The 27059-nt window shown below is 40.0% G+C and overlaps 1 protein-coding gene across 3 annotated transcripts in view; it reads right to left on the bottom strand.

The window, feature by feature from the left end:
- The window catches only part of prkcq (protein kinase C, theta), a 37092-nt gene extending 10338 nt beyond the window's left edge, over positions 1-26754 (bottom strand). For 2 of the 3 annotated variants that reach the window (XM_086268980.1, XM_086268982.1), the window contains exons 1-9: positions 26685-26754; positions 17808-18185; positions 10608-10807; positions 7906-7966; positions 2974-3154; positions 2847-2878; positions 2681-2766; positions 2207-2336; positions 317-426 (exon numbers count right to left, since the gene is read on the bottom strand). In XM_086268980.1, coding sequence (XP_086125106.1) covers positions 317-426; positions 2207-2336; positions 2681-2766; positions 2847-2878; positions 2974-3154; positions 7906-7966; positions 10608-10807; positions 17808-17925 — 918 coding nt within the window. In that variant the 5' untranslated portion in view covers positions 17926-18185; positions 26685-26754. Of the gene's footprint in view, positions 1-316; positions 427-2206; positions 2337-2680; positions 2767-2846; positions 2879-2973; positions 3155-7905; positions 7967-10607; positions 10808-17807; positions 18186-18571; positions 18657-26684 lie in introns of those variants that run through there. The other variant, XM_086268981.1, reaches the window with a different exon arrangement.
- Positions 26755-27059: the final 305 nt, after the last annotated feature.

The following is a 27059-nucleotide window of genomic DNA, read 5'->3' as shown; positions in this document are numbered from 1 at the left end:
GATGAATTAAGGTGCATCACCAAAACTCAGTATCAGATCAATTGGGATTGGTAAAGGAGGAGCCAGGGATCGAACCATCGACCTTCCGATCAGTAGGGTAACCTGCTCTACCTCCTGAGCTACAGTCACCCCCAGATTATTTCATCAGATTATTTAATCATGCAAAGTTACTCAGCTGGAACTGAGGAGAACACGTCCCTTTTAAGAGGTGTTTAAGTCACTAAAAGCAGCATAAAAACGAGGAAACAATTGAACTGGTTGAAGGCATTTCTGAAAGACTGCACAGCTTCATGTACCGAAGGTTTGTTGGTCTCACCTGCTGCTTGCTCTCGATGACTGCCAGAGCTTCAGCCATCAGTTTCTGGTTGACCCCGCAGAGGTTAGCCACTTTCTTTTGGCATTTATGGTGGACGTTCATGCTGCATTCTGCACAACATCAAACACAATGTAAACTCAGTTGAACACATAAAGAACATTTAAAGCAGTGCAAGATGGCAATATTTACACTATTATTAGTTATGCAAAAGGTAATGTATCAGCTTTTACTTCAGAATGGGGCAATATTAAAATTTATAATGACAATGACAGAAAAAAGCACTTATATGTAAAAAATGTTGCTAAAGAGTCCAATTTCTTTTTCACTTGATACCTTTTTTTCATGTCACACGTTCTTTAATGTTTGCACATGTTCCTTATATAACTGTGCTGTTTCTTAGCAAACTCTCACACATCTACAATAATAATGTTTCCCATTCCTAACCCCTCAGTCAGCTGGCTTGTACTGGAAATATGATTAATTTCACAGGGAGAACTTTATACTTTGCACCTGCTGTGGCAGCTGTGCTGTGTTTCTGTTCAACAGGCCAACACATGCAGCGCATATTTATGCTGGGAAAGGTTTGAACGCCCACTGTTGTCTCAGCTACTGGAAATATATTGAGTAATGCTGTGGATTAAATGATCATATCTATGTGGTGAAAACCATGTTTTATCAAATTTTGTCAAGTTGAATTTTTCAGATCAAGGTAAGGGAGCTCCATAGTTTGCTTGCTGCATGTGTTTCAGAGTGTGTTGATGGTGTTGTGAAGGAGTAATATAGCTGTGCCGAACCAAGAAACCCTTTCGTGGTAACCTGTGAAAGCCACTGCTGCAAAATTCTTTGACGAATGACTCTTTCTTCCTCGATGATTCGGGCCTTAAAAGTCCAAAATAAGGAAACATTTGCAATGCAGCGTAAGCCATTTAAAACCCACAGATATCTGCATAATGTTGTCTAGAACATTTAATCTTTTGGCAAAGGGGTTTCCCTGCTGCTCGGCGGTATCTGATCAACTGTGCTGAAAGGCAGCTCCCAGAAAAACGGGACTAATTTTAGAGTGAAGAATTAAAAGACTGAATACCACAGAGCTTGTAACTTCAGTCAAAACTGTGCCATTTTAATTTGCTTTTTGTCACTTAGTCTTGTGTCTGAAAACACAATTTTTGGTAAAGAAGTCAAAATACCTTCATCCAACTAATCCCACATAACCACTCCTCTGTCAAACACACTCAACTGTATAACGAAGCACAAGAAGTTTGGAGGAAATGACGTCTGTAAGAATGCCATGACTGGGCCAACCTGACCGAGATCGTACCATTAGGATGCTGGAGCAGGGCGTTGCCGGAGCAATGAGTCCTCTAGACTCAGCTGAGCTATAGTGCTTTATTTTGAATGATCCATCCATGCAACCAAGTCCAGGCTGCCTTAAATTCTTCCAGGGGGAGACACTGACACATTCCCAAACCAGCCTGACCGTGTCCTGGACCGCTGCAGGGTCTCTTCCCAGTATAACATTCCTGAAACGCCTCACGTAGGAGGGGAACAGGAGGCACCCTGGCCAGACGCTTGAACCACCTCAACTGGCTCCTTTTGATGTGGAGGAGTAGAGGCTCTACTCTTAAACGACCATCAGTCTTAGTCTTTAACGGTACGCCAGCATCAGTTTTCCTTAACTCTTAAACCAGGACCTTTCAGTTCCTAAACTGAGCTAGAAATAAATTTAATGGCGTAGTGTTGCGTTATGAAAAATTTCTGTTATGACACTGTATGTGTGGCTTTATGTCTGTGATGTCACTGCTGTGTTTTGTCTTACCCTGCAGACATTAAAAAAAAAGTATAAAATCACACAAAACAAACAAACCAAAACAAAAAACTCCCGCCTCTCACCCTCACATTTGAGCCCCTGCTTGGCGAGCCCCCACAGCAGAGTCCCGCAGTGCTCGCAGAAGGTGGGACTTTTGTAGTTGTAGACTTTAAACCTGTGAGGCATGTCGATCTTGAAGCGCTCCTTGTGGATCTAAAAACACATCGCACACAGATTGACACGGAAGGCGTCAGTAACCAAACACCTCTCATATGTAAACGGCGAGATTTATTTATTGGCGTTAAATTCTCTCATGCTTTCGTACACATGAACTCTCGCTGACATGGAGCTGAGGAGAAGTGAAACGAGGGGGAGAAGATGACATGAGACCGGAGCGCCTGGTGTGGTGATACCTTGGCACAAAGCAACTCTTTCATTAGTAAGCATCAGAACCATCAGCTCACACACTTCGCTCTGTGTCACCACTTGTGGAATTTCTGTCGGACTGGAAGAGATGTGCAGCGTCATGAAGCAAATCATGTGAAGCAGACACTCACCATTGTTTCCTTGCTGTTTATGGCTGAACCAGTGCATTTGGCGATAACTTTGTCTATGCATTTTTTGTGGATTGCTGCATTGCACTCTAAAAGACAGAGAATAACCACGTGAGGAAGAGTTACGAAGGCTAATTGGTAGATTACAGGACAATGAACCGACACTCACGTCTGCACTGGTAACCCTGCTTGTTAAGACCCCTGCAGTGGAAAGAAAGAGAGATGAAATGACTGATACGATTGGGAAAAAAACAAGACTAATGTGAAGATTTGTGACTTCTTGGTCTTTTGCATACCAAACAAACTCTTTGCATACAGAGCAGAAGGTTGGCTGAGGAAAGAACGTCGCGCTGAACTCGTGACACTTGACCACGTGAACTTTGGCCTGCTTTATGGCGCCGCGTCGCTGGTGGAGGGTGAACAGACCCTCTCTCTCACGCTCGGACTCCGGGTCTCCGTCTGTGTGACCCACAGCATCTGAAACACGTATTACAACTTTAATTTCAAAGAAGAAAAATAAAACAATGGAAAAAGGTACAGTTTTATTCGGCTTCTGTGGACAGAGTGGTGAGACGCCGCTAAGAACACAGGATTTCACAGCAAAGTTTCAATTTCTCACCTCCTGAGATGTGTTTCTTACTAACAGCAGATTTTATGTTGAAAATAAATCTTTCCTTTTCAGCATTAAAAGCCTAGATTTCTTTCATTAAAGCTTCTTTCACTTACACTCATGTTACAAGGGGTCGCCACAGCAGACAGCCTCACCTATCTGAGTTGACATTAGCTTTGGTTGAAAATTAATTTCATGTTGAATTTTTTAAAATTTCACCTCAGTTGACTGATTATACAATTTGTGTTTATGAACAGCTGAGTAGGAACAGCTGTTTTAGTAGCTTGTGAATGCAGATTGTGGACGTTATGTGTTTGGTTTACACCGGTTGTTGTTTGCAAACTAACTTTTGGGTTTGGGTCAGGAAAAGACTTGGTTTGGTTAGCTAGCAGCCTTCTGTGGTCACCTGAAGTTTGCGTGCAAGATGCTGACTTGCCGGCATGCACCTGACCACTACTCCACTAAATGCTAGTCAAGGTGTGAAAAGTGCAATGCAAGCTGGACCTTTCACCTACATTTGCATTTTTTGAAGCATGCTGGTCGCTGTGAGCGAAACACGTTCTGTTTCTGATTTGTGTCTTGTTCAAGTTTCACTGCTGCTCGGTGCTCAGTTTGTGAGTGTTTGTTTATTGTCCAGTTAATCTTTACTTTAGTTTTTATTAACAACATCGGAGAAGCGGGCTGGACATTGTTTCCAGGGAATACATTTCATGTTTAAGAATTCTTTTAAATCTTTTTAGCGATTACAAAAAAAAAAAGTGTTACAGAAAACATTCGTCGAGGGAAGAGTTACAAACGTCCTCCTCTGAGATGCGTTTCTCAGAGTAAATGGCTTCAAACTGTTGCTTATATTTAAAAAACTGGTTCTGGTGATCAGTCTGTGCACATGGACAGGACACTGTATTAACAGTCAATGAGTGAGCAAATTAGTTGCAAATAAAATTGTTGTTGGATTAAAAAAACAAAAAATGTGCATTAATTTCTTTGTTATCAATAAATCTGTTATTTTTTTTGCTTTGTAATCGCTGATCTGTTGGGACCTCTGTTGTCTTTTCCACTCAGCTTGTGTTGCAGTTTCTACTGTCATCACCCATCATAGTGTTTGGTATTAGATCAAGCACAGTCATCATGTATGACTAAAAACTGACTGACCAAAGCTCAGTATGACTTTCATGTGTTCTAAGAGAGCAAACATGCAGAAAATGATCCTAAAATGTTGAATTATTCCTTTAAAACTGCTTTAAACACTGCATGTGACTTTGAATCAGCTCAAAATGTTAAATTTCTATCATTATCCTTCAGTTAGAGACAGGAAGACACCAGTATGTGTTTGCTCGTTGGAGGAAGTGTACCCATCACTATGCCACCTGTTGTTCCCTGCAGTGATTTCCTGTTTGCTTGGTCTATATTTACAGACACACGAGACAGCTTCTTACTTCTGAGTCTCAGTGCTTGGCATGGTGTTAATGTCAGGAAGGCACCAGTGAAAGCACAAAGCGCCCGCACAACCAGCTTACAGCCAGCAGGGGGCAGACGGTCAAAACTCTTATTTTTAGCTTAAGAAAATCTAATTATGATGAGACACTTACGGGTGCGCCTTCGACAATGAACATTCACAGTCACTTTTCTGTATTTTTACACCTACTTGATTATTAATAATCCTCTAGGACACAGTAGCTGGCTGCCAGCTACTTGTCTGGCCGCACAAAAGTGATGAGCACGCCACTTTCGGCATTTATACAGGAATCTCATTAATACTGAGAATAGAAAGGGAAAAACAGGGTAAGACAGAAGTTAAAACAACAAAACATAAAACAACTGGTTTCTGTATTTTTAACACACCTGCCTATTTACTCATAAAAACCTTCAAATAAATACTAATTTAGTGCATATTAAAGTTTAGCGGACCTATGTGCATAATTCTAGAAGTGAAGCTGATCAACTCTGAGGAGCACATAAAGAGGGACCAGGTGAGAATTTCACAATAATGCAAGAAGGCTCTCTGTGAATTCAGTATATTTTAAAATGATCATTCTCATTGTTTCTAATTTTATATTATCACGTCACTCTTACATTCAGACAAGCAAAGACTAAAAAGGTGAGTTTTTTCTGATATCAGGCTCCTTTTAGGTCTTTCATGATCAAACTTACCTGTCACTTTTTTTATACAAAAGTTGGTGCTCTGACACACACAACAGCCGGTAAACGGTAACTGTCCCTTTTTAGAGACCTACACAGCTGACAGAGGCGTAATTTACAGGTTTAATAGCCAGGAGACTTTGTCTCGTGTCCCACAGGCACCCTTTGTTTTCCACTTTCCTTGCTTTTTGTTGTGGTTAATTACAGAATAATGCTGACATAAATGGAAAAAATATGCAATTAACTTTTGGTTTTCAAAATAATAGATATTTTTCAGGGTAACAAGTTAAAATGATTTGATTTTGTTGTTATTCTTCCTCGTGGATCATAGAAGGAACGGTGTGAACAGGTTTTAGACTGGGATTTGGCAGGTGGGGGTACATTAACAGTCTGTACAGACTGTGATCAGCTGTTCTGTGATGCTACACCCAAGCTCAATGCTCTTTGTGGATATAACCAACTGAATTCAACAAGATATAAGCAGATGTTACAGAAGCTATATGGCTGATTTCCAGCCCGTAGAGACGAGTGAGCTCGTGCAGCAGTCTGGAGCCATCTTTCATTTTGTATATTTTGCTATGAAAACGGGAAATAGGTGTAGAGATTTACTGAAATGTGTGTAAACCTACACGGCAACACAGTGTAATAGGAAAACAGGTGTGTTTTTACTGCATTGGCAGTGTGTTAGGGACTATTGTCAAGCTGAAAAATGAAGCTGTTGCCAATCAGACACTTTCCAGGTGGTACTGCATGGTCAAGTTACAAGGATTGGACTGAAAAAGAGTGAAAAAGTAGCTAAAGACCAACTTTGGAAGACCTTCAGAAATACTACAGATCAATCACTCAAAACGATATAAAAAAATCACAAAAAAGTTTGGCTTGTTGGAAAAGATCAAGAAATGAAGGGTGGCTCAAAATTTTGCACAAGACTGTATAAACTGTAGAGTTCAGAGACTGAATCTAATCAGCTTAAATACAGCTTGACGTCTGCTACCCTTAATGTAACCAGTCCAACATAGTGCATCACTGCAAGCTTTACCACAATACCACAAACTAACATGTGTAGCGTGCGCTAAACAGTTTCCATGCAACCACTGAATAACAAAAAAATAGTAGAACTTCTTCTGCAAGAAACTTCTATTTTTTTAATGAAAACAAAATTCAGCAGCACATGATTAATACATCCAGTATCTCAGTATTTAAATCTGGTACGGTCTCCATCAATCATGCAGGATTTACATTTCCCATTTATAAACTTTCACTTGCTGAGCAGTCCTCATTTCTGAAAATATTCTTGTATCTTACTCTTCCTTCCTCTCTTTCTTATATACTTTTCCTTCCTTCAGTGTTGCACATAAATTTTTTCTCTCTCTCTAGGAAGTAAAGCATCGCTGTCTTTAGCTTACAGACACATTGCTGTGTGGAAAACTGCACAAAAACAGTTTATCGGCTGATATTTGTTGAGCTGTTTGAAAAGTCGCAAGCTCCATTAATGCTCACGGCTCTGCTTCTTCTGCCACTAGTGAGATTCTTTGATACTGCGACCACAATCTTGCCTCTCCACTATGAAGGCATCACAGGGATAACACAAACCATGACCTTTACGTGTAAGCGGTCCTGAGATGCCATTAATTTCATGCACTAGGTTGCTTATTAGCTATAATTAACCATGATTTGAAGGGATTCCCATTTTAAACCCTGCATAATACAGATGTGGGCATCTATAAGCACTGAGCCTGTTAAGTCATTAGTTGGCACGCAGTTTGAACACACTGTCTCTGTAACGACAGACGACTGACTATGTAAAACCTTTTTTGCTTCCACTCACCTGTTAGATTCAGAAACTAAAAACTAGAGTCAGGAAAAGGTCACAATTTAAAATTGGTCTCTTCACACCCCGCTTACTGACAAAAGATGAGCTAGTAGTGACCATACTCACCACAACTGATATAATCCAGCGTGTCGGGGCAGACGCTTAAGGACAGGTTGTGTAAACAAACCACACTAGCGGTTTTGACAAACGGGCACTAATTGCCCCAGGGGTGAGGATGAGATGTTTCGCATCACTTATAGATTAGTCAGATTTTGAAATCCCTGGACTTTAAGGGCTGAAATGGTTTTTCTTCCCGTGTTTAAATCTTTCTACACAGTCGAACCACGTCACATGTAAATCTGAGTTTAAGCATTAAACCCACAGGCGACAATACTAGGCAACACTTCTAAAGCTCGTCCTTTGTGCTTCTGGTTTCTCTGTCCTGTCTTGTTAGTGCACAACACCAGAGGAGTTGCTGTTAGGCTGCTTCCTGAGACTACAGCACTGTGTGTGTGCCAGAGACTATTATGTAAACCACATAAGAACAAGTGGCTCTCACTGTAATTTTATCAGATTTTGTGAGGCAGTTCTTCTTATTTGGCTGCGAATTCAGTAAATAACTACCGAGGGGCAGCAAGCTGAGGTTTGAAGGTCTGATTCACTCACCACTTTTCTCCAGATAATATCTAGCCTCCATGAGCATGCGTCCCTGCGGCTTCAGCTCCAACTGAGAGAAAAAGAAACGAAGAACAAAGGGAGACAGAAACACACAAAAAGAGATATTTTAGGAAAGAAATTCATGAGAAAATGACAAAATGAAAAGGGAAGGATGTGAATTCAGGAGGATGATGCATATACGTCATGCTCCTTAGAGGCAGTGACACATGCAGACAGTCTGGCAACAACACACACGCATAAAGAACAGGCTGAAGGAGCGTATTTGATTAGTTTGGTTTAAGAGATCATGCCGTGAAATGTTGTGTAGTGCCACTCACAACCGAGTCTGTCCAGGAAGTGATCTCTTGCTCTCTCTAACAAAAAAAAACTCAGCAGATTTCACCGAATGACCTGCATCTAATTAAAAGAACAGCTTAGCCCAAATCCATGGCCCCAAAACAATCAGCAAATCTTATGTTGGACAGTTTCTTGGAGGAACTATTTTCTTTCTAGTTAACTACAGAAGTACAAGACGTAGGGGCGCATCTACCCGTGAAAAAAAGCATCATGCTTGTGACAGCTGTGACGAGATGAAGACATTAATGAAGTCCTGCCTCGGCTGAGCTGTAATGTTAGTTCTTCACGCTTCCTTTGGTTGGCAGATGTAGTACTCAGCTAAACAAAAGAGTCTATTTGGATACAAGCCTGCGGGAAAATCAAGCAGCAACCTTGGGGAAAAAAGACACACGTATGTAAAAAGAACAAAAACAAAAAAACCCACCTAAGCGGTCCCTCTAATGGCCACTTGAGGCTCACTCCAAAAGTGAGCCAGTCTCCATATCATCTATTGATGGTTTCTTTCTTTATAAAAACTGCACAGATGGTGACTTCTTTTTTATAACTCAGTCATTTGGATGCTGTTAAATCTTAAACTTTGGGGTGCAGCATCTTTGAATGACAGGTGCGTGTCAACAGCATGGTGTTGCGTCCCAGGCCACACCTCAGCGAATTCAGGTTGATGCAATTGGGGAAATGAAATAAAACTATCTCACAAATAACATGGCTCCAGCAAGGTTTTGTTTGGTGAAAAATTATAATTCATATTAATCCCACTTAAGCGTCAATTACATGACCTCTCAGCAACCAAGTAGTGAAAAATTCAACCAGTTGTTGTGAGAGTTTGGCTGCTGTTGCTAGGTAAAATTGGTCACAGCAAGGTACATTTTGTGTTTATATTGGCCACTAGTAGATTGCAGCAGTGCCCAAAGTTTGGTGGCTTCTCTGTAAACTGTTGCTAAACTTTGAAGAGTGTGATGCAAACCAGAAACTGAGACCATTCACGTTCAAAGTAAAGCCTGCACCCCTTTGAACCATGTTGGTTTTTGCAATATGAAACAACTTTTACTTTGAAGGTGAACAGTCTTCATTTGGGTTTTTTTCAGGTTTCTCTACTACTCAGTGATTAGTTAGCAAGTGTTTGCAGACAAGTTGGTGTCGTCCATGCAGACTATGGATGACTGTGCCAGTCTGCTAGCAACTGAAACCCAAGGAGACTCTTTTCAACTGATTTCACCAAAAACATCAACTTCCAACAACCACATGCAAACTGGTCAGGAAACACACATTTTTTCCTAACAACTGGAGGCTGCCCCTGAGTAGGTTACTGAATTGTCTCTAGGCCTGTGTGGCCAAGGGATGGGCAAGTTTATGGATACAGTTTGCTAACCAAGCTAGCTGTGTTAGTTGATAATATAGCACTTTCTCCTCTTGGTCAAGTATAGATGCTTCTGGCTTAACCCCCCCCCCCCCCCCCCCCAAAAAAAAAAACAAAACAAAAAAAACAACAACAAAAAACAACTCACCTATGACCCAAACACAAAGCTAACAAAAAGCAGCATTCAGGAACCAACGGATAATGTGATGGTGGATTATATCAGTCATATATCTATATATAGTCTACAGTAGAAACCTGTAAACATTTCCCAAGAGATTAAACCTGTTAATGTTTTCCATAAAAGAAGCTGGATTTTGCTGCATGATAAGGGTTTATTTCTTATAATGATACCATTGTGATGTAGCCTTCTTTTCTCATATTGAGAGCAGTTATGATGCCAATAATTATGTCACAATCATAATATGATCCAGAAAGGTTAATAAAAATGTAATAATATCTGTGGTAATTAGTTAAAAACACTGAAGTTGTGCTGGGTGTTGATTGTAAGACGATCTGTGTTTCATATCATAAGAAAATAACGGTTGTAATAAAACAGAAATAAAAGGATTTTCTTGTTTGGCTTTCTGTTTAGACATGATATAAAATAATCTAAATGAGTTACCATGAAAATATGGGACAACTTTGTTCTCAGTACGTTGAAACGGTCACAGCAGGAGAAGCACAGATGTTGCTTGTTGATGGTGTTGTGTGCACTGGCTCATTGACTTTGCTTACTAGGACGTGGATTAGAGCCATCATTAAAGTAATTAATTTAACCGAGGCTTCTTTTGCTATGATCTAAAAGCCGTTAGTGTTTTGGTTTCAGTGCATATGATGATGCTTATTACAAAAAAACCTCTTATTTTTTTAATAATTTAAAGGAGGATTACCCCTTTAAACGCATCTGCACATCTGGATTTCTTTTTGCTTGCGTAACTAAACAGCTGGTCTGTCACTTCAAACAAGCGCACGCATCAATCCATCCTGATGCACTAACCCAAATCTCCAGCTTGCCGTTCTCCTTTTTGCACCGTGTTGCCAGCGAGTCCAGAGCTACTGTGGCCTCAGACTTGAGCTCGGCTGTCCGGTCTTTTACCATCACATGCATGATGCGCCCGCGGTGGACGTGGGCATCGAATGTGGTGCTCCAGGGCGGATACATGGTGGGCTTCTTCTGCTTGTACACTTGACCCTTCTCTGTAACGAAAAAAAAAGAAATAAAGTCCACTTCTTTATAGGTAGGACATGAGATAAAATTGACTCTTATTTCATTGCACAGAAGTCTTTTTGACAGCAGAAATCACTTCATAGTCCACACCACAGAGCTCCAGTGTTGTCAAGAAACTATTAAAGAAACAGATACATGAAGCACACTTCTACACACACTCCTAAGGATATTTCGACTCTATCCTCCACGCACTGTCCTGCTTCCAGAAATACTGACTACATTTACTCTTGTTTGAGCAGATAAAAAGCAAACAGCGCTCAGCTGTTGGTGTATTGCTCAGCTTCATTTTCAAAATGAAAAATTAGTTATTTGTAGATTTTGCAAACACCTACATTTTCAATTGGAATAAGTGGCTGCATGTTTCTGAGAATGAGAATAAGAAAGGTGGAAAGCATTAGGTAGATGTCTGCCAGGTGACAGACTGTATTTTTATCCATTTGCTCATGATGTGACATTTGATCAACATTTACTTTTAAAATATTGTGTGGCATACAGTTTTCCAAAGTCTGGCTTTTATCCAAAAGAGTACCACAAGCATAACTCCTAAACATCCAGAACTGAGTTAGCATTATTTGCTATGAATTACTTACAACATCACAATGAATTTTTTTAATTTATTTTTTTTAGCTAGAAGACTGAAATACAGTCTCTGGTTATTACATGTTTTACATGATTTGTTCTGCAGCCTCTTATGAAGTACCCCACTCATTATCTTTGAAGCTAGTTGGTGAAGTCCCACAAAATGTGGTTGCTAACAAGTGGCTAAATGGTTCTGATGAAGTTGTTGGGAAAATTTACTGTTACGTAGGTGAACATGGGAACTTTGCAGGGGTGGTGTTTTTGTTTACAGCCCACTGTTAGTGTTTTGCTTCTTGCAATTGCATTCATGCTTCAAAAAACATAAAAGAGACACCTGTTCATCGAGGCTATCTTGCTCAAATCTCATTAGCTTTTAGCCAAGGAAGTGGGGTGATGCTAACTTCCAGTTTGACCTACAAAATAAAAGTCATGCCTGCAGCACTTTAGAACATCTGCTGGGAATGATGACATTGCGTGTCAGGGACAGGTTAACCTGTCTTTTGCTACCTACACTTCGACCACTAGAGAAAATGTCATCACAAAATCACAAGCTCTGGAGATTTTGTCCCATAACAAATTTGAAAATACCACAAAGAAAAGAAAACACTGCTGTTTTTGACTGTTTTAACCATTACAGACACTGAAAAAGGAAATTAATAAGTTAATCTTAAGTGGTCTGGACAATTAAAACTCTTGTATTTGTCAGTGTAGAGAGATTTAACTACATATTTTATTCCCGAGATATTTAATTATAAGAAAAAGTGCAATTTAAACATTACATCTCAGTTTACAAAAAGAGGTGCTTTGAGCTTGAATTGGAAAAAAATAAATGTCTAACATTACAGAAAAAAACTCATCAAAAGCTCATTGCACATTCTGCCCTTTAATTATAAAATGTAAAATTCTAGTTAATTGACAGAAATTCTTTTTTTAAAAACTTTGGGCCCACTGCGAAAAATCACAAGTTTCTACAGTAGACAGTGAAAAAACAAAAAATGTTATTTATTTGTTTATGTATCAAGCTGCTCTTTAAAGCCAGATTCATGACCGTCTTTGATCCCATGTGCTTGTTAGTGCTGTTAGACATTGCACTATGTTTGAATATTTGACCACCCAGCAAGCAGATTATATCATCATTCAGAGGGCCCGGTGGCGCCAGTGTCCGGCAGCCTCGCCTCTGTCAGTGCGCCCCAGGGCGGCTGTGGCTACACTGTAGCTTGCCATCACCAGTGTGTGAATGTGTGTGTGAATGGGTGGATGACTGAATGTAGTGTGAAGCGCTTTGGGGTCCTTAGGACCAAGTAAAGCGCTATACAAATACAGACCATCTACCATTCACTCTGAATGTTGACAGATTTTCAATTGCATCATATGGCTGGGAGGGAAAGAAAGCCTTTGTAATTCACATCTGCTGATTTTTCTCTGCAATAACATCTCATACATCCACTTACATAAGAGCCACATGCTATCCTGCTGCTTCAACAATAAAGCCCTCTAAGCTTTTTACTCCCAAAGTGAGCCGCTGCCTTCTCCATCTCATCGGCTCATTGCCTTTCTGTCCATCGCCTTTGCCAGCTGCTGTCAGAGCTGATTAAAGCACAAAGAGAGGAAAATGTGTGTTTGTCTCCCCAGACGCACAGGATTTATCAGACGGTGTCTTTTTTATTTTAAAGGTTTCCTTGCAGCATTAAGCAAAGAGCATGGTGATGTTTTGGCTCCATGCAGTTGTCAGTCTGTGTTCTTTGAAAAAGCACAAAGTGCTATTTAGAGTTTGTGCTCTCATGTCTTCGCTCTTTTGAAGGGGCTTACATTTCCCTCTCTGTATATACTGTCGGTAAAAACGCACAGAAACACTGAATGGGACAATGAGAAAGAAATCCATCCAATAAAGCAAATCTGTCTGCTGTGTTTGAGCTTCAGATCCCTGGCTCATCAGGTTTGCCTCATTTGAATAAAATTCTAAAGTGGAATTCACTAAAAATGATTCGCTGTTTGAACGACCTGTTGAGTTTTCATGAATACATGTCTTGCTGTCAGCGTAGTTTGTGAAAAGCAAAACCAACAATGAGCTGATTTAACTAACCAGTACTGTCTGTGCTTCCAAGAACTGATATCTATGCCACAGAGTCCTATTGTTGTCCAGGCCTTTTGAAAACACATCAGTGACATGAGAAATTCTCCTTGATTACCATAATCACAGACTGTATATAAAAAATGGACGTAGCCACTGCATCTTGCTTCCAGTGATCTTAGGACCTACCCTTGTCGTACCCTTGTTGTGTTCAGCAAGACTTAAAAGCAGCGATTGAGACCATACATAGTTCATATAAGAATTAAATAAGGGCTTAACTTTTCCAGACTAAATTACACAAGAAATCTAAAAGTGGAATCATTGGAAGCCTTATAAACTTCATTATACAGGAACAGACACGAGTTATTTGGCCATCATGCCAACGCTACTTTTGAAAAAACAGCACTGTAAGAACAGAAAATCATGCGGCTTTAAAGTGTTGCACTTGTGGACGACTTGCTGTGCTTGGCAGAGTCGAAAACGGAGAAACCTAAAGAGAGCCTGAACACACTCGACTAAAGGCGACTTCAGTCACTGTTATTTGAAGATGAAATAAGTCACAGTGAGCCAAAAGGGGCCTGATGGGAGCTATCTACTGTTTTTTTATTTTTTCTAATCAGCTCTTCATTTCACGCTGCCAGCGAGCATATGCTCCTCATAAACACTGGAACACTGTTTAACGTAATAAACGGCTTTTCCCTTTTTAAGGGTACTCTTTGTGATGAAGTAGTGGATGTCTTCACTTCATGTGAGTATTTCAGTTTAAGCACATCATAAGATCAATGACGCGTCCACTCTTTGCTTCTTCACAATGTTATGACTCATGCATTAAAAATATATACTTTTAATCCAAAGTAAAGTGAAACGAAACTAAATTACATTTAGTTCCCCGGTGAAAGTGTAAGTGAAACACACACACAGAGTGTCGCTCTGCTACCCTGTAGGACGAGCGTTGCGGTTACATTGAAGAGGAAAAGAAACATAAGGACCCTCCTCTTTCCTCTCAGTCACACACTGTGTTTAACTTTATCCTGCACTCATACTCAGCAGTGGTTAAACTTAGCCAGATGCAGAACTAAGATTTCTGCTGTGAGGCTATATCACGCTGGGAAGTTTCCCACAGTTGTGACACTGGATGTGAATCAACAACCCAAAAGAGAGCTTAAAGGGCATACTGGGCTTACAGTATAAGCCCATTAACATTTCTATTATTTAAAAATGTTGTTGAGTCCTTGAACATTCCTGCTATATGAGCCATCCAATACCTCAGATTCTGCAGACGTAGCCGGAAAGACTTGCTGGAACTGTATGTCAGCGTCCTTCAAAGTGAAAGTAAACATAGCTGATTCACTATGAAAACAGTTACAGATAATCAGTGAAGCGTTCTACGCTGTAACCTACTACCACAGTCACAGTCGACATTTTCTGTTCCCAACACACACTGTTGTTGCTTCACTGAAAACTTCCTGAGCATCACTTCCTGTGCTGCATGGAAAACCTTTCTTTCTTTCTTTTTTCTGGTAAAAACCCAGTGAGCATAGTGTGGGTTTTTATGGCAACCCTGTCTACAGAAGGGCTGCGATCCTGTGAAATATTAAATAATATTTAATAATAAACTTAGTGAGAATGAGTGATCTACAAGATGTTTCAATTCTAAAGGGGTCAGTCCATCGCAAATCAACGTGGGCCTTCAACATGACCGTCTCAGATTTGCATTTAAAAAAGTCTGCAGATGTTTAACGACTGCAAATATGTTGCACAACATATATTAAAAAGAAAAAGGTTTGTCAACCCACTTTTACCCCTTTGATTAACATGTGCGAACATGAATTTAAAAACAAACAAACAAATATTCTCCCTGATTTTTGTTCCCATCCAAATGAACCAAGATCTGTAATTTGGGACAGATATATTCAAAAATGTCAGTCTATGCTAATGTGAGATGGAATGACCCATATGTGAGCTAGAATAATACAAAGACGACATATAAAAAGAAATGTCATCCTTACGATTTGAATGTGAGCAACATACAGACCAGAAAAGTCACGTAACGCTTGACTTTCCTCATCAGGTTAGGATTTAGTTGCATATAAGCAGGCAATTTATTTATATAGCGCTTTCAGAACAACTCCCAGATGAACACACAGTGTTGTACACTTGACATGCCAGAAATGATACATTGAATAAGTTAAAAAAAATAAAATAAAGATAAAAAATTTTAAAAAATAAGATGATAATTAAAATGACATTTAAAATAATAAAATCAGCACAAATAGCAAAAAATAAAATAGTATAAAATGATCATTAGAATTACATGTAAAACAATAAAATGAGCACATTAGATTTAAAACAATAAAATCAGGGTCATACTGTGTCATATGTCAAGGAGTAAAAATGGATTTTAAGACTTGTTTTAAAAGTGGACAGTGAAGGGGCCTCTCTAATGCGCAGGGGCAGATTGTTCCAGAGATTAGGAGCAGCAATAGAGAAGGCCCTGTCCCCTCTGAGCTTTCTCTTGGACCTGGGTACCTCCAGGAGCAGCTTGTCAGCTGACCTGAGAGACCTGGGGGGTGAGTAAAGATGCAGAAGCTCAGAGAGGTAAGTTGGGGCAAGACTGTTTAAACATTTAAAAACAAACATGAGAATTTTAAAATGAACTCTAAGATATACAGGCAGCCAATGGAGTGAAGCGAGGATGGGAGTTGTGTGTTCTCTTTTACGAAAAAAGATACCAGAGAGGTATTTAAGAGTCTTTAAGAAGGAAAAAAGTGAATGTTTAAAAAAACTGAGAATTTCATTATATATGGTAAATATATAAACAGCATGACCATGTAGTGGAAATGACTGCTTGGGCTCAGGAGCTCTTTATTTTTAACTCTGCCACACAAACAAATTAAACTACAACAAGATCCTGAAATTCCAGATCACTTTCTCTGGACACGAGCTCGTTAAGGATGGACTGAGGCGACTGGAAAAACCTTTCTTGTCATCAGACTGATTAGAAATTTGAATTCATGAAAATCACAGATATCTGTTTCTTCAGAGCTGAAGGCTTGTTCAGTTAAAAAGTCCGTGTCAGTGAGGATAAAGAGGAGTATAGTTGCTTGAGGCATGGGTAACATTTAGTTCTTAACATTTGTGAAGGCAGCGCTAATGATGAACCATCAACACACGCTGCCATCGTGACACCATTTGTTTCCCGAGGAGATTCAGTAAGATGGTGCCAAATCACATTTTGCATCAGTCTGCACAGCAGCATGTAAAAGAGTCCCGGTGTAAGCTGGTGGGCCCGCAGCTCACACCTCAAAAACATTTCACCAGTTTTTGAAACTAAAAAAATAGCCAAAGCGAGGCTGCTGATCATCTTAAAACCTACACCAAGCTTATAACACTGTCGGCACTGCAACGACTGCTCTCCCTAGGCCTCAAACACTTACACTCAGAGTGTTGCTGTTAAAAGTGGTGAGCAACATTGCACAATGGTAACCAAGCCCATGTTCCCACGGTAGCTGAAGCAAAATGAGGATAGCTTTTTAATAAAATTAACATTTCTAGCTTTTGACAAGCTGTCTTTATGGTATTTCTGCAAAATTCAAAGTTAAAATGAGTTGAAAATAATTAGATTCTGTTCCAAACTTGTTTTTGTGGAAACATGCACAGAGATTATTACTGAAGTTGATTCCTATATATAAATATCTAATTGTTCAAAAAGTTAAAAAAGAAAGGATTAAGTCAACCACATGTAAAGATAATGTCTTCAAACTGTTTGTTTGTTAGAAATCTAAAGCGAACAGTTTTACAATCATACGTGTCAAAGAAAAGAAACAAAGTCACATTTGTGAACATAAAAGCAGTCAATGTTTGGTGTTTTTCTGGATCAATAGCTAAATTACTGAATCAATTCTGAGCTTGTGTGGCTACAAAATCCCCCCCAAACAAACAAAGATGATGCAATCGCCAAAACCAAAACATAATTACACATGCCAAAATGTTCCACCTCACTGTGTAATTTAACCCTCTGAAGTTTAAGCTGTCATCGATGAGGACTTTAATCCTAACCGTAACCCTAAATCCAACCCTGTGCTATCAGATTATGTCATTTTTGTCCTTTTTTAAAGTTGCTCTTCCAATTTTGGCCATCAAGGGGCAGAAAAAGGGTTTGGGGTGGTCACCAGCGACCACTTAGACCTCAGTGGGTTACAGTCAGGGTCTTGTGGATCCACAATTCCAGTGTCTGTAACCACTGTTCAATTAAATGCTCAACTTTCACTTGATTGAATGGACTCAAATTAAAATGATTATTATTTATAGTCACTAACCTGTGTCAACGGCCTCCTTCATATAAACAGCACAGTATGGGTTCAGCACCTCCTCATGATAAGCCAGACCCGGATCAATCTCAAAGTGGGAAAATCCGATCCGCAGGAAAGGCGACATGTCTGCAGACTTTTACCGTCTGACCGCTGCTCAAATATCCAAACAGCCTCCACAGATGCGCTCCGGATGAAGTCCTCTTAGTTTGAATAGATGAGAAATAGATGAGATTTGTGAGCTTTGAGAGCTCGTGCACTGGTGTGAACCACCTCTCCTCCACTGCAGCATGCACCGACTGCCCCTCTTCCTCCACAGGAAAGATGGGCTAGCAGAGGGGAGGAGGCAGGGAGTTTTTTCTTTCCACCCCTGACACTTTAAAGAACCTGTAAAAAGGAAGAGAGAGAGACACAGACATTTCATCACCCGTGACGCCGTAACCACAAGCTCTTTCCCTGCAAACATGTAACTTTTATCTGCTCCAGCTGGCTGTTACAGCAAGTTTTAAAATCAAATCAACAACAGAACTTCTTCTCGTACACTCTCCCCCTGATAAAATGTCTCAAACCACACATTTAATGAGAGGACAGGAACGCATCTGCCATGCTTTGCAGAGTTTCACACATAAAGCACTGCGAGCAATGAAAAAAAAGCAGCCTGCTAAACCTAACTGCACCTAAAAAAACCCCAACCTCTCATAACTTTAGGGCTTGTAAACAAATAATCTCTTTGCTTTGTGCGATCAGCCATGCTAATAATCACAGTAACACACCTATAAATCACTTCCTCTGCGACCGCTGCAGTGTCTTCGACTCGGTCAAGGCCGATGTGACATTTGAGGCCTGCTGAAGAGCTCTGTGTGTGTGTTTGTGTGTGTGTGTTTGTGTGTCAATATCAGTCCCAGTGGTGGAGAGAAGACAGGGACTATTAATAGAGCTGAAATACTAAACGCAGATGTGGAATATATGACAGCATGCGCCTGAGTCTGCAATATTCATCATCATTCTTTACTGTAAAGCTTACTGTGCTTAAGTAGCGTCATGTGAACTTGTGTACACTGCGTCAGCGTAGTTCAACATCTTAACAAAGAGAATTTTTTAACTTTTTAGCTCCCAAAGTAAAGCACGAGGTGTTTCATGCAGAATTAGAATTTGAGTTGAACAAATCGAACTAGCTAACGGAAGCTTAGCCCGGTGGGCCAAAATCAGCCCGGTGATGACATTGGACAGATTTAGAAATGTGAACCAGTATAAATTTTGAACTTTTAATTGACATTTTCATACTTCACCCGAAAAGTTAACTGAGACATAAAAAATTAAATACCAGCATTAAAATAACAAAAACATTGTATAACTTTTTCTGTAATTTAACAGGTTTATCATGCAGTTTCACAGGTCCGGTCACTGAAGATCAGAATAAATTCCTGCTATGTATGATGTAGGACAGTAATGACAACATGGAAGAGATGGCACATCCATTCCTGTTGGGTCCTTTTAACTCAACAAATCAAAAAAATGTTTGATTTCTAATCAACCGTGTATCATATAATTATCATTCAGCTCGACAGTAAGGCATTTTTGCATCTTTCAGCTTATCGCATTGTTTTAAGAGGCAACTTTTGTCCAATGTTTTGTACTTTGGTCACATCTGCTGATCGCTTTCAGCACAGTCCTTAAATACCACACTGGACTACAAACTTAACACCTGACCGGCATCATCAGGTGGAGGATTCAAAAACTGTACATAAAACCAGCTGAAAGCGTGAGGGCTTTCTCTGTTTGGTTGCTGTGTTTGACCCGCCCCTCCCCCAGTGTCAGCGGATAGCTGTAATGAATGCAGTTTTAGTTTTAAACCAAGGTGGGCATCCTTCACGTCTCTAGTGCTAGGCTATAAATAAAATAGACGTGAAAGTCAACACAAAAGAATGAAAGCTTTTTAATAGTGCATGTTTGAGGTATGTTTGATACAATGCTACTCTATGCGAACACAGTTTAATGGCATGCAGCTACCTTGGCTCATACCACATGCTAATCCAAGCCATGTTAACTTGCCTTTTGAGTAAGTGGCTGTTGTCGCAAATACACTCTTCCAAACTCCAGGTACTCCCAGTGTGAAGCCCCCTCCGTCAGTGCCCCCCATTGTGCATTTTTGTAAAAATACTCCCATTGCAAAATATTAAAAAAGCAGCCAGTTTCTGGGAAAATCTACACCCCCAAAGTCTGTGCATTATAAAAGTATAATGCTGAAGCTAAAGATATATATTCCCCAGACAGTTCGAACTAAAAGGAGAATAAACATTAGGCTTATCATCATGGAGGGAAACAAAAATATAAATTTGTTATGCACAAAATGTCAAACTATTTGGCAGCTCAGAAGCCACAATTACAGTATTTCATGAGCCATTTCTTAAAAAAAACAAAACAACAACAAAAAACAAAACTGATTTACCAGGTACTAAAATACTGCACACTTTTAGTAAACCAGGTATAACTTTACTCTCGGAAATGTTGTGGCCTCTTTGAACTTGCTTGGTTTGTTCACATTACGTTAGTTTGAGTGGCTGTATAGATTCCATTACCAATACCATTAAATTTCCATTTAAACCACTGAACTAGTCAGCGTGGTATCACACAGGGTGAAGAAACCCAGCAGTTATTCCACATGTTAATCCCTGACAGCTTTCTCTATCACACATACAGCAGTTTCTGAATCATAGACCATTGGGTAGAAATTATCTAACCACTTACTTTTTTGAGCTGTTACTACATAAATTTCGATTTCTTTCATCCTTTTTGAGAATAATCTTCATTTTACTTGAAGTTGCCATTTTTTCCCGAACTCTTACATACTGAGAACTATAATACTGATAATGCTAAGCATGTGAAACTAGGACACAGTTATACTTGTGTTTTTAATACGTTTATGAAAACTTTATAGACTCTCAATTTGAATAAGCCTGAAAGATGTGAAGGTTAGACTTCACTTTTTACTTTAATGTAGCATGTTTTGATAAGTAGTTACGTCCCTATACACACAGTAACATTCGGCGCTTCGTCTGTATATCCTTGGCCCTGATGTTAGTATCACAAGTGCATGCCAGCACTTACGTTCACACACTCCCACACAAGACTAACATCACAGATTCAAACTTTTGAAATATGCAGAGCAGCAGCCCTCCCTCGCAGTTTTTCGTGTAGGTTGAACCTGTTGTAAAAGGCTGCGTTCAAGCAGGAGGAGTTACACTTCCGGTGCTCTGTTACATCAGTGCAACCACACTTCCTGTTTCTGAGCGGTTTAATTTTTTGTTTTTGAAGCCTGACAGGTGGGGCTGTAGCAAATTTGAGATTGAAAAACAAAATCAGACCCAAAACCCTGCTGCTCTAAATTTTTCAAAAAGGCGGGAGGAGGATAGAGAAAGCGACGCGAAGCTGAAAGTTTTCTTTGCGATGGGTTTGGAAGATTTAGGTTAGAAACTATATGTAGATTATCATATAAATGTGAAATGTAAAGCTTTAACCTGACTGCATCAAAGCAAGCTGTACACTGATCTTGGAACATCTGCATTAAACCTACAGTTGCGAGAAGTTTTCTATTAGACCACATAAAATAAAATGTGGTCTGAGTACTGATCGTTATTGGTGTTGCAGTAACAGTCAAACACACAAACACATAATAACTGAATAATATGTGAACATAATGTAATAACTTTAGCTGGAAAAAGTACGTGAACGTCTGAATTTAGTAATGTCTAGAACCTTTTTTTTTTTACCAGAAACACCTTTAATCAGACGTTTCCTGTAGCTGATTATGAGGCTTAGGCAACAATGATGACACATTTCTGGACCACTCCCTTTTATGTGACTGGTTTAGTTCAGCAACACTAAACCTCTCCTGCCAACGACATTTTTTTTTAAATTCATTGCTCTCCTAATGATTGAAACCCATCCAGGCCCTGAGGTAGGAAAGCAGCTGAAACCATGTTGCTCCCTCCGCCTTGCTTCACAGTTGAGCTGAGGTTATGTTATGTGCCTGCAGAGTCCCTTTTACTTTCAGTTTTTTTCCTCCAGGGATTTTCTGTCCACAGAAAAGTGTCCTAGAAGTGTTGTGAAATATCCAGGTGGTCTTTTAAAACTATAGGATGTTATCTAGCCACAGAAATGTCTCCAGGTGTTGTGGTGCTACTCTTGTCTTTGTGATCCTTCTCTTCTGAGGTCCAGTGAAAGTTGTTGTGACTGAGGACTGGTTCGAACTCCTTTAAAGTGCAGACAGTCAGTAAATTACAGGGAGGGGCACCTGTATAACCTCCACTTTTTACTCCCACTGTTGTTTTTGTCAAGGTAATTAGCAGCAGAGGTTCACTTGGTTTTTCCAGGCACGACTGTGAAAGATTGCTGGATGGGTTTATCACTACCACTCAAGGAGGTACAAAGAAGGTCAAAACTGTTTTGTTTTTTTTTACTATTGGGGTGGTCAGATTGAGTTTGTATATAACTGTAACTTCAATGAACATCGGATAATATTCCAGTTCCAGTTCCAAAGGTTTTATGATGTTTTCTCAGAACTGTACAAATGAAAAGCCTTTGTTGTAATGAGCTGATACTGTATGGTGGTGTCATGGCAATGCATCATTTAGAAAGCAGCTGTCATACAACAAAAGCACTCCCTTAACTTTTGAGAAATTACAGCCATTCGTATACAAGGTCACTTATTTCCAGGTGCTTAAATGTAAGTGAACAGATTAAAAATAAATAAAATCGCAATTTTTAATATTTGCCAATAACACTCTGCAGGGAATGGTGGCCTTTAGTCTATCACCACAGAACGAGTTTCCTCCTTTGTGGTGCTTTCTGGGTCTTCCTGTCTAATGGCCCAATTATGCTCTCCCTTTCGTGGGTTTTGCGTGCCAATTTTGGCGTGACATCATCTGTTGAAGGACACGGTCTTTGTGGCGTTGGTCGTGCACCTCTCGATTCTCGTAACCAAGGCCACCGCAGCTGGATTGAAGATGTGAGTGTACGCTCATGATGGTTTTTACTGTCATTTTAATTATGTCCCAGTACAGAAGCTCAGAGACATACAGGTATACAGAGGGAGGTGTTGGAACAGTTTGCAAACTTTAGAGTTTGTCCAAAAAACAAACTCAAAGTCTTGGCTTCCGGTTTTCACTTCTTCTCCTCCTACATCAGCGCTGATTGGGGATATTGTCTGAGTGGCGACATCTATCGTTGAGAACAATACTGGGGCGGCTTCCTGCGTGTAACGGCGGGTATAAATACAACTGTGAAACGCGGTTACTGGCCTTTAGCCTTGTCTTCAGTGAAATGCAGCCCAGCTGGGTTGAGAACAAATGACTGATATTGGCCTGAATCACACAGGTCTAGAAACCGGTTGGCAACCACTGGTTGCTAGGTAAACATGGCTATTACCCGACCAGTTGGCGAGGTGATGGCAGTCAATTTGAAATTGACTGTTAAATCCACAGTCGAGTAGGTCTAGAGAGTTGTCAGTGACTCCCTGCCAACCACAGGTTATTTTCTGAGTGGCTGCTGCAGGCTGCCAGCAAACTGGCTAGCTGAAATCGGTTTTCGTGAAGTTTACACAGCTGTACCAAAAACCTCGGTGCAATTACAAGAATGTTTTTGGTGCAGCGCACTCTTTGTGACCAATTTCACCAGCAACCACAATGGCAAAGGCATTTTTACCCAGCGACCAGGTGATTGTCAGGGGGTCACTGAGCAGTCTCCAGGCCCGTGTGAGTGGACACTGCAGAAAAGCTCCTGGGTTGGTTCGACACTAATTCAGCAGGCTGCTCCTGTCTCCTGTCATCATCAATAACACTTGTGACCAATGCCTTTGGAAGGTATGCGTGTTCATGCCATCACGCTCTTTCCGCTGTGCTTTCCAGAGGATATCGTTTCAGATCATAAAGTGTTGCTTCCAGCTAAATAAGAATGCCGTTCGGATAAAGATCGGGCTTATTCCAGAGTAGTGGTCGGCTCTTGTTTTCTTCCCTGTGGAAACGATCCTGAGATCATCCACCCTTGCTGTCTCTGTGGTCTTCTAGTCTTTATTTGTGTTGCCAAGCACAAAATATTAAAAAAAAATCCCAATAAAATGTATTTTTAATTTTATCAAAAAAAAATTTTTCTACTTGTAAAGTTGAAGCTCCACCTCTGATGGTGGAAGTAGGGATGGTTTTGCTTTTGCAGCCTGTTTCACTTGCATTACCGGCTCCATTGACCCCATGTTATGGTGTAAATACAGGTCATATTTTACTTGCTTAATTTATAGAACCGATGAAAGTCCACACAGGCTGCTTTTAAATCAGATTTTTCTTTTACACATAAAAATAGGGGACTAAGTATAAAAATAACTGTAATTCATCAACAAAATGTATTATTTTTGTTAAAAGCTAAAGCCTGCTTTTAATAACACCTACCGTAAATAAGGTTTTTGCTAAGTTTTGTACTTCTTAACTTTATCTGATAGCTGTGAAAGTTATTTGTGAGGTGTTACTTCAGATTTGAAATGAGAGCCAAGTTGACTTGATCGGATTAAATTTACATATGCCACATTTCCAATTACTGGCCTGGTGATATGAGTCAGTCACCTACCAGCAAAATCTTCCAGGCAGTGCTGTACTGAAAATGCAAATTCAGGGTCGTATTAGACTGAAAAGAAGCATGTTAATAGGAAATGTAATTCTGCAACGGAATCACCCAGTAATCTATCTGTTTCTGCAACTGCAGGTGCAGCGAGCCAGTTGTTGTTGTTTTACTGATAAAAGAAGAGTGAAGGAACCCCCACCTGTAGTTTTTCTTTTTAAAGCACACTGATCTGCATGACGAGCGATAACAAGCAGCCGGGGAGCTCATTACAAACTTAAACCCATTCTTCAAACCAGAAGAGCAAACCTTGAACTCCAGTGCTGTGAAATTTATGGACAATGATGCAGAAATCATCGAATGTATTTCCTTTTGAGAAGAAAATTGCAGGAAAAAGTGGCAGCATTGAAAGAGTTGGAACGAACTGATGCTGTCGGTCAGTCAGAAAAAGGCTGATTTTAACAACCTCAAGGCTTCAAGCTTGAAGATGTTTGTGTTTCCTACACCTCTGTGGTGTGATGCTCATGAAACACTCACGTTATGGCTAAACCTAAGTGGATTTAAACAGGACTAACACAGGGGTCATTGTTGAAATAAGCTGCCCCAATCCCTTCGATTACTGCTTAGAACTATTTTCCCTCACATATAAGAAGACAAACACACTTTTGTGTTTGTCTTCGAACAGAAGCCGTCAGATCTCTGTGATGCACTCGTGCAGCTTATGTTTATCTACTTCCAAACAACCAAAATACAGAATAAATAGACTTGACTTTATTGTGTTTTCTCATAGCGCACACTGCAATGTGTGCTGGCATCTGAGGTGCCACCACCCGTTGTTGCTCAAATGCCACCCCCCCCCCCCCCCCCTTTAGCCCCTGCCCATCCTCAAACCCACTCATGGAGGTACAAAGAAGGTCAAGTGCGAGTGATCTGGTGCTGGAGACCTTTCAGAAAGCTTTCATGAGAGGGGACAAAGTCTAACGAGCCTCCCACCTGACCCTCTGTACCCAGCAACATCAAAGCACAGCGTGTGTTTGCTTTCTGAAGCAGCTAAAAGAGGAGGCTGGAGAGCTTTGTTGTTACTGACAGGTGTCCGTGTGTGGCAAAGGCCTTTCACCATACAGTAGCTGCTGCTTCGACACTCAAAGCATCCCTGAAGCGGTCACTCATTTAAAGGCACACACAAAGAGTTGACCCTCAGCAGCTAACGTCAGCTGCTTAGTTTGACACTGGGACTACAGTTCAAAACCTTTAAAGGTCAACCTACACTAATGCCTTCATTAGAGGCTAAACCAGCTAGCATGCAGACACAATATTGCACAGTGCTGGCCCACATTACAGACCAATACCAGCCTATTACAGACATAGTGGTGAAGGAGGAACTCTGGGAACTTTCTGCATAACATCATGGAAAAAATTGTGGCACTGTGAACTCAGCGCTGACAAAACTAAACTATAACACCATAATTGTTTAATTTCAATGTAACTCTATCAGACTGCATGAATATTTCTATTAAAAAATGGGCAGCTGAATAAGTATAAAATTTTTCCCCCAGCTTCTCAGTTTCAGACCCTAAAATCCAGCAGTATTGATCAGGTTCTTATGATTTACTGTGTAAATTGGCTCAAATGAATTCGCACTCAATCAGCTCCAGACAGTAAAATGCTGTGAGTGTATTTACCTTTACTTTATCACCTTTACTTGTGAGTTTGTTATTTATAGAATGATTTTGTTAGTTTTATGTCTTGAAAGATACCTATAAATAAATTATGCCTTATATTGTTGTACAGTATTATGGCCCAAACTAGGTAACCCCAGACCAGCTTCCTGTTTACACAGTAGTAATAATAATAATAATAATAATAATAATAATAATAATAATAATAATACAGTAGTTAATCCACAAGTAAATGCCTACATGTAAGTATTTTTAGTTTAGTATTTTTTTGTGTATTTTTAGTGTATTTGTGTTCATACAAACGTATAGTTACTAAAGGTGTTAAGTGTGACTCACCCCCCCCCCCCCCCACGCACACCCACACACTTACACAACTTTATAATACTCTAAATACAGATGTTTTCGTGTCAGTGAATAAATGTAGATTATTTTCACCCGTTCTGTGTTTCTAAAAATGACATCACCACCTAATGGCAAACACGCGTTTCGCAAATTGCAAAGCAGCCGCTTAAAACCTAAAAAGTAGGGAGAAATGCTTTTCTCTAGTTATTGACTAAAGTTCAGAAACCTCGGGCTGGAAACCAAAGGAAAGTGTACTGACCTTAGAGACACAGCAATGCCCGCTGAAGTTTAGAGCTTGCAGCTGAAGCTGCTCTCCATCCGAGCGTTTGTAGACCGGAGGGAGCACAGTGGACGCTTTTAAGCGTGATATCACGTGGCGTTCACGGACTGTAAGAATATTCACACTTCATGAAAGCGGTCTGAAGTGATCAATCAAATTTGATACAACAGCACAGATGACGTTTCAGTTTTTCTGTTTTACTGCCCATTTGAACTAATAAATAAATAGTTTTAAAGAGGTGGTCAAAATTAAAATACTATAACCAATTAAATGAAATGCATCATAACAAATACCTATCTAAGCACAACTCTGTCCTTCACTAGTTTTAGTCTCAGCTGATTTTCCAATTCGCTT

Source organism: Aulonocara sp. 'chitande type north' Nkhata Bay, linkage group LG17 (assembly GCF_057382095.1).
Source record: "Aulonocara sp. 'chitande type north' Nkhata Bay isolate Kocher_YH1m ecotype deep benthic linkage group LG17, A_spYH_male_GT1.1, whole genome shotgun sequence".
Classification (NCBI taxonomy): Eukaryota; Metazoa; Chordata; class Actinopteri; order Cichliformes; family Cichlidae; genus Aulonocara; species Aulonocara sp. 'chitande type north' Nkhata Bay.
This window is presented reverse-complemented; position numbering and strand designations above follow the sequence as displayed.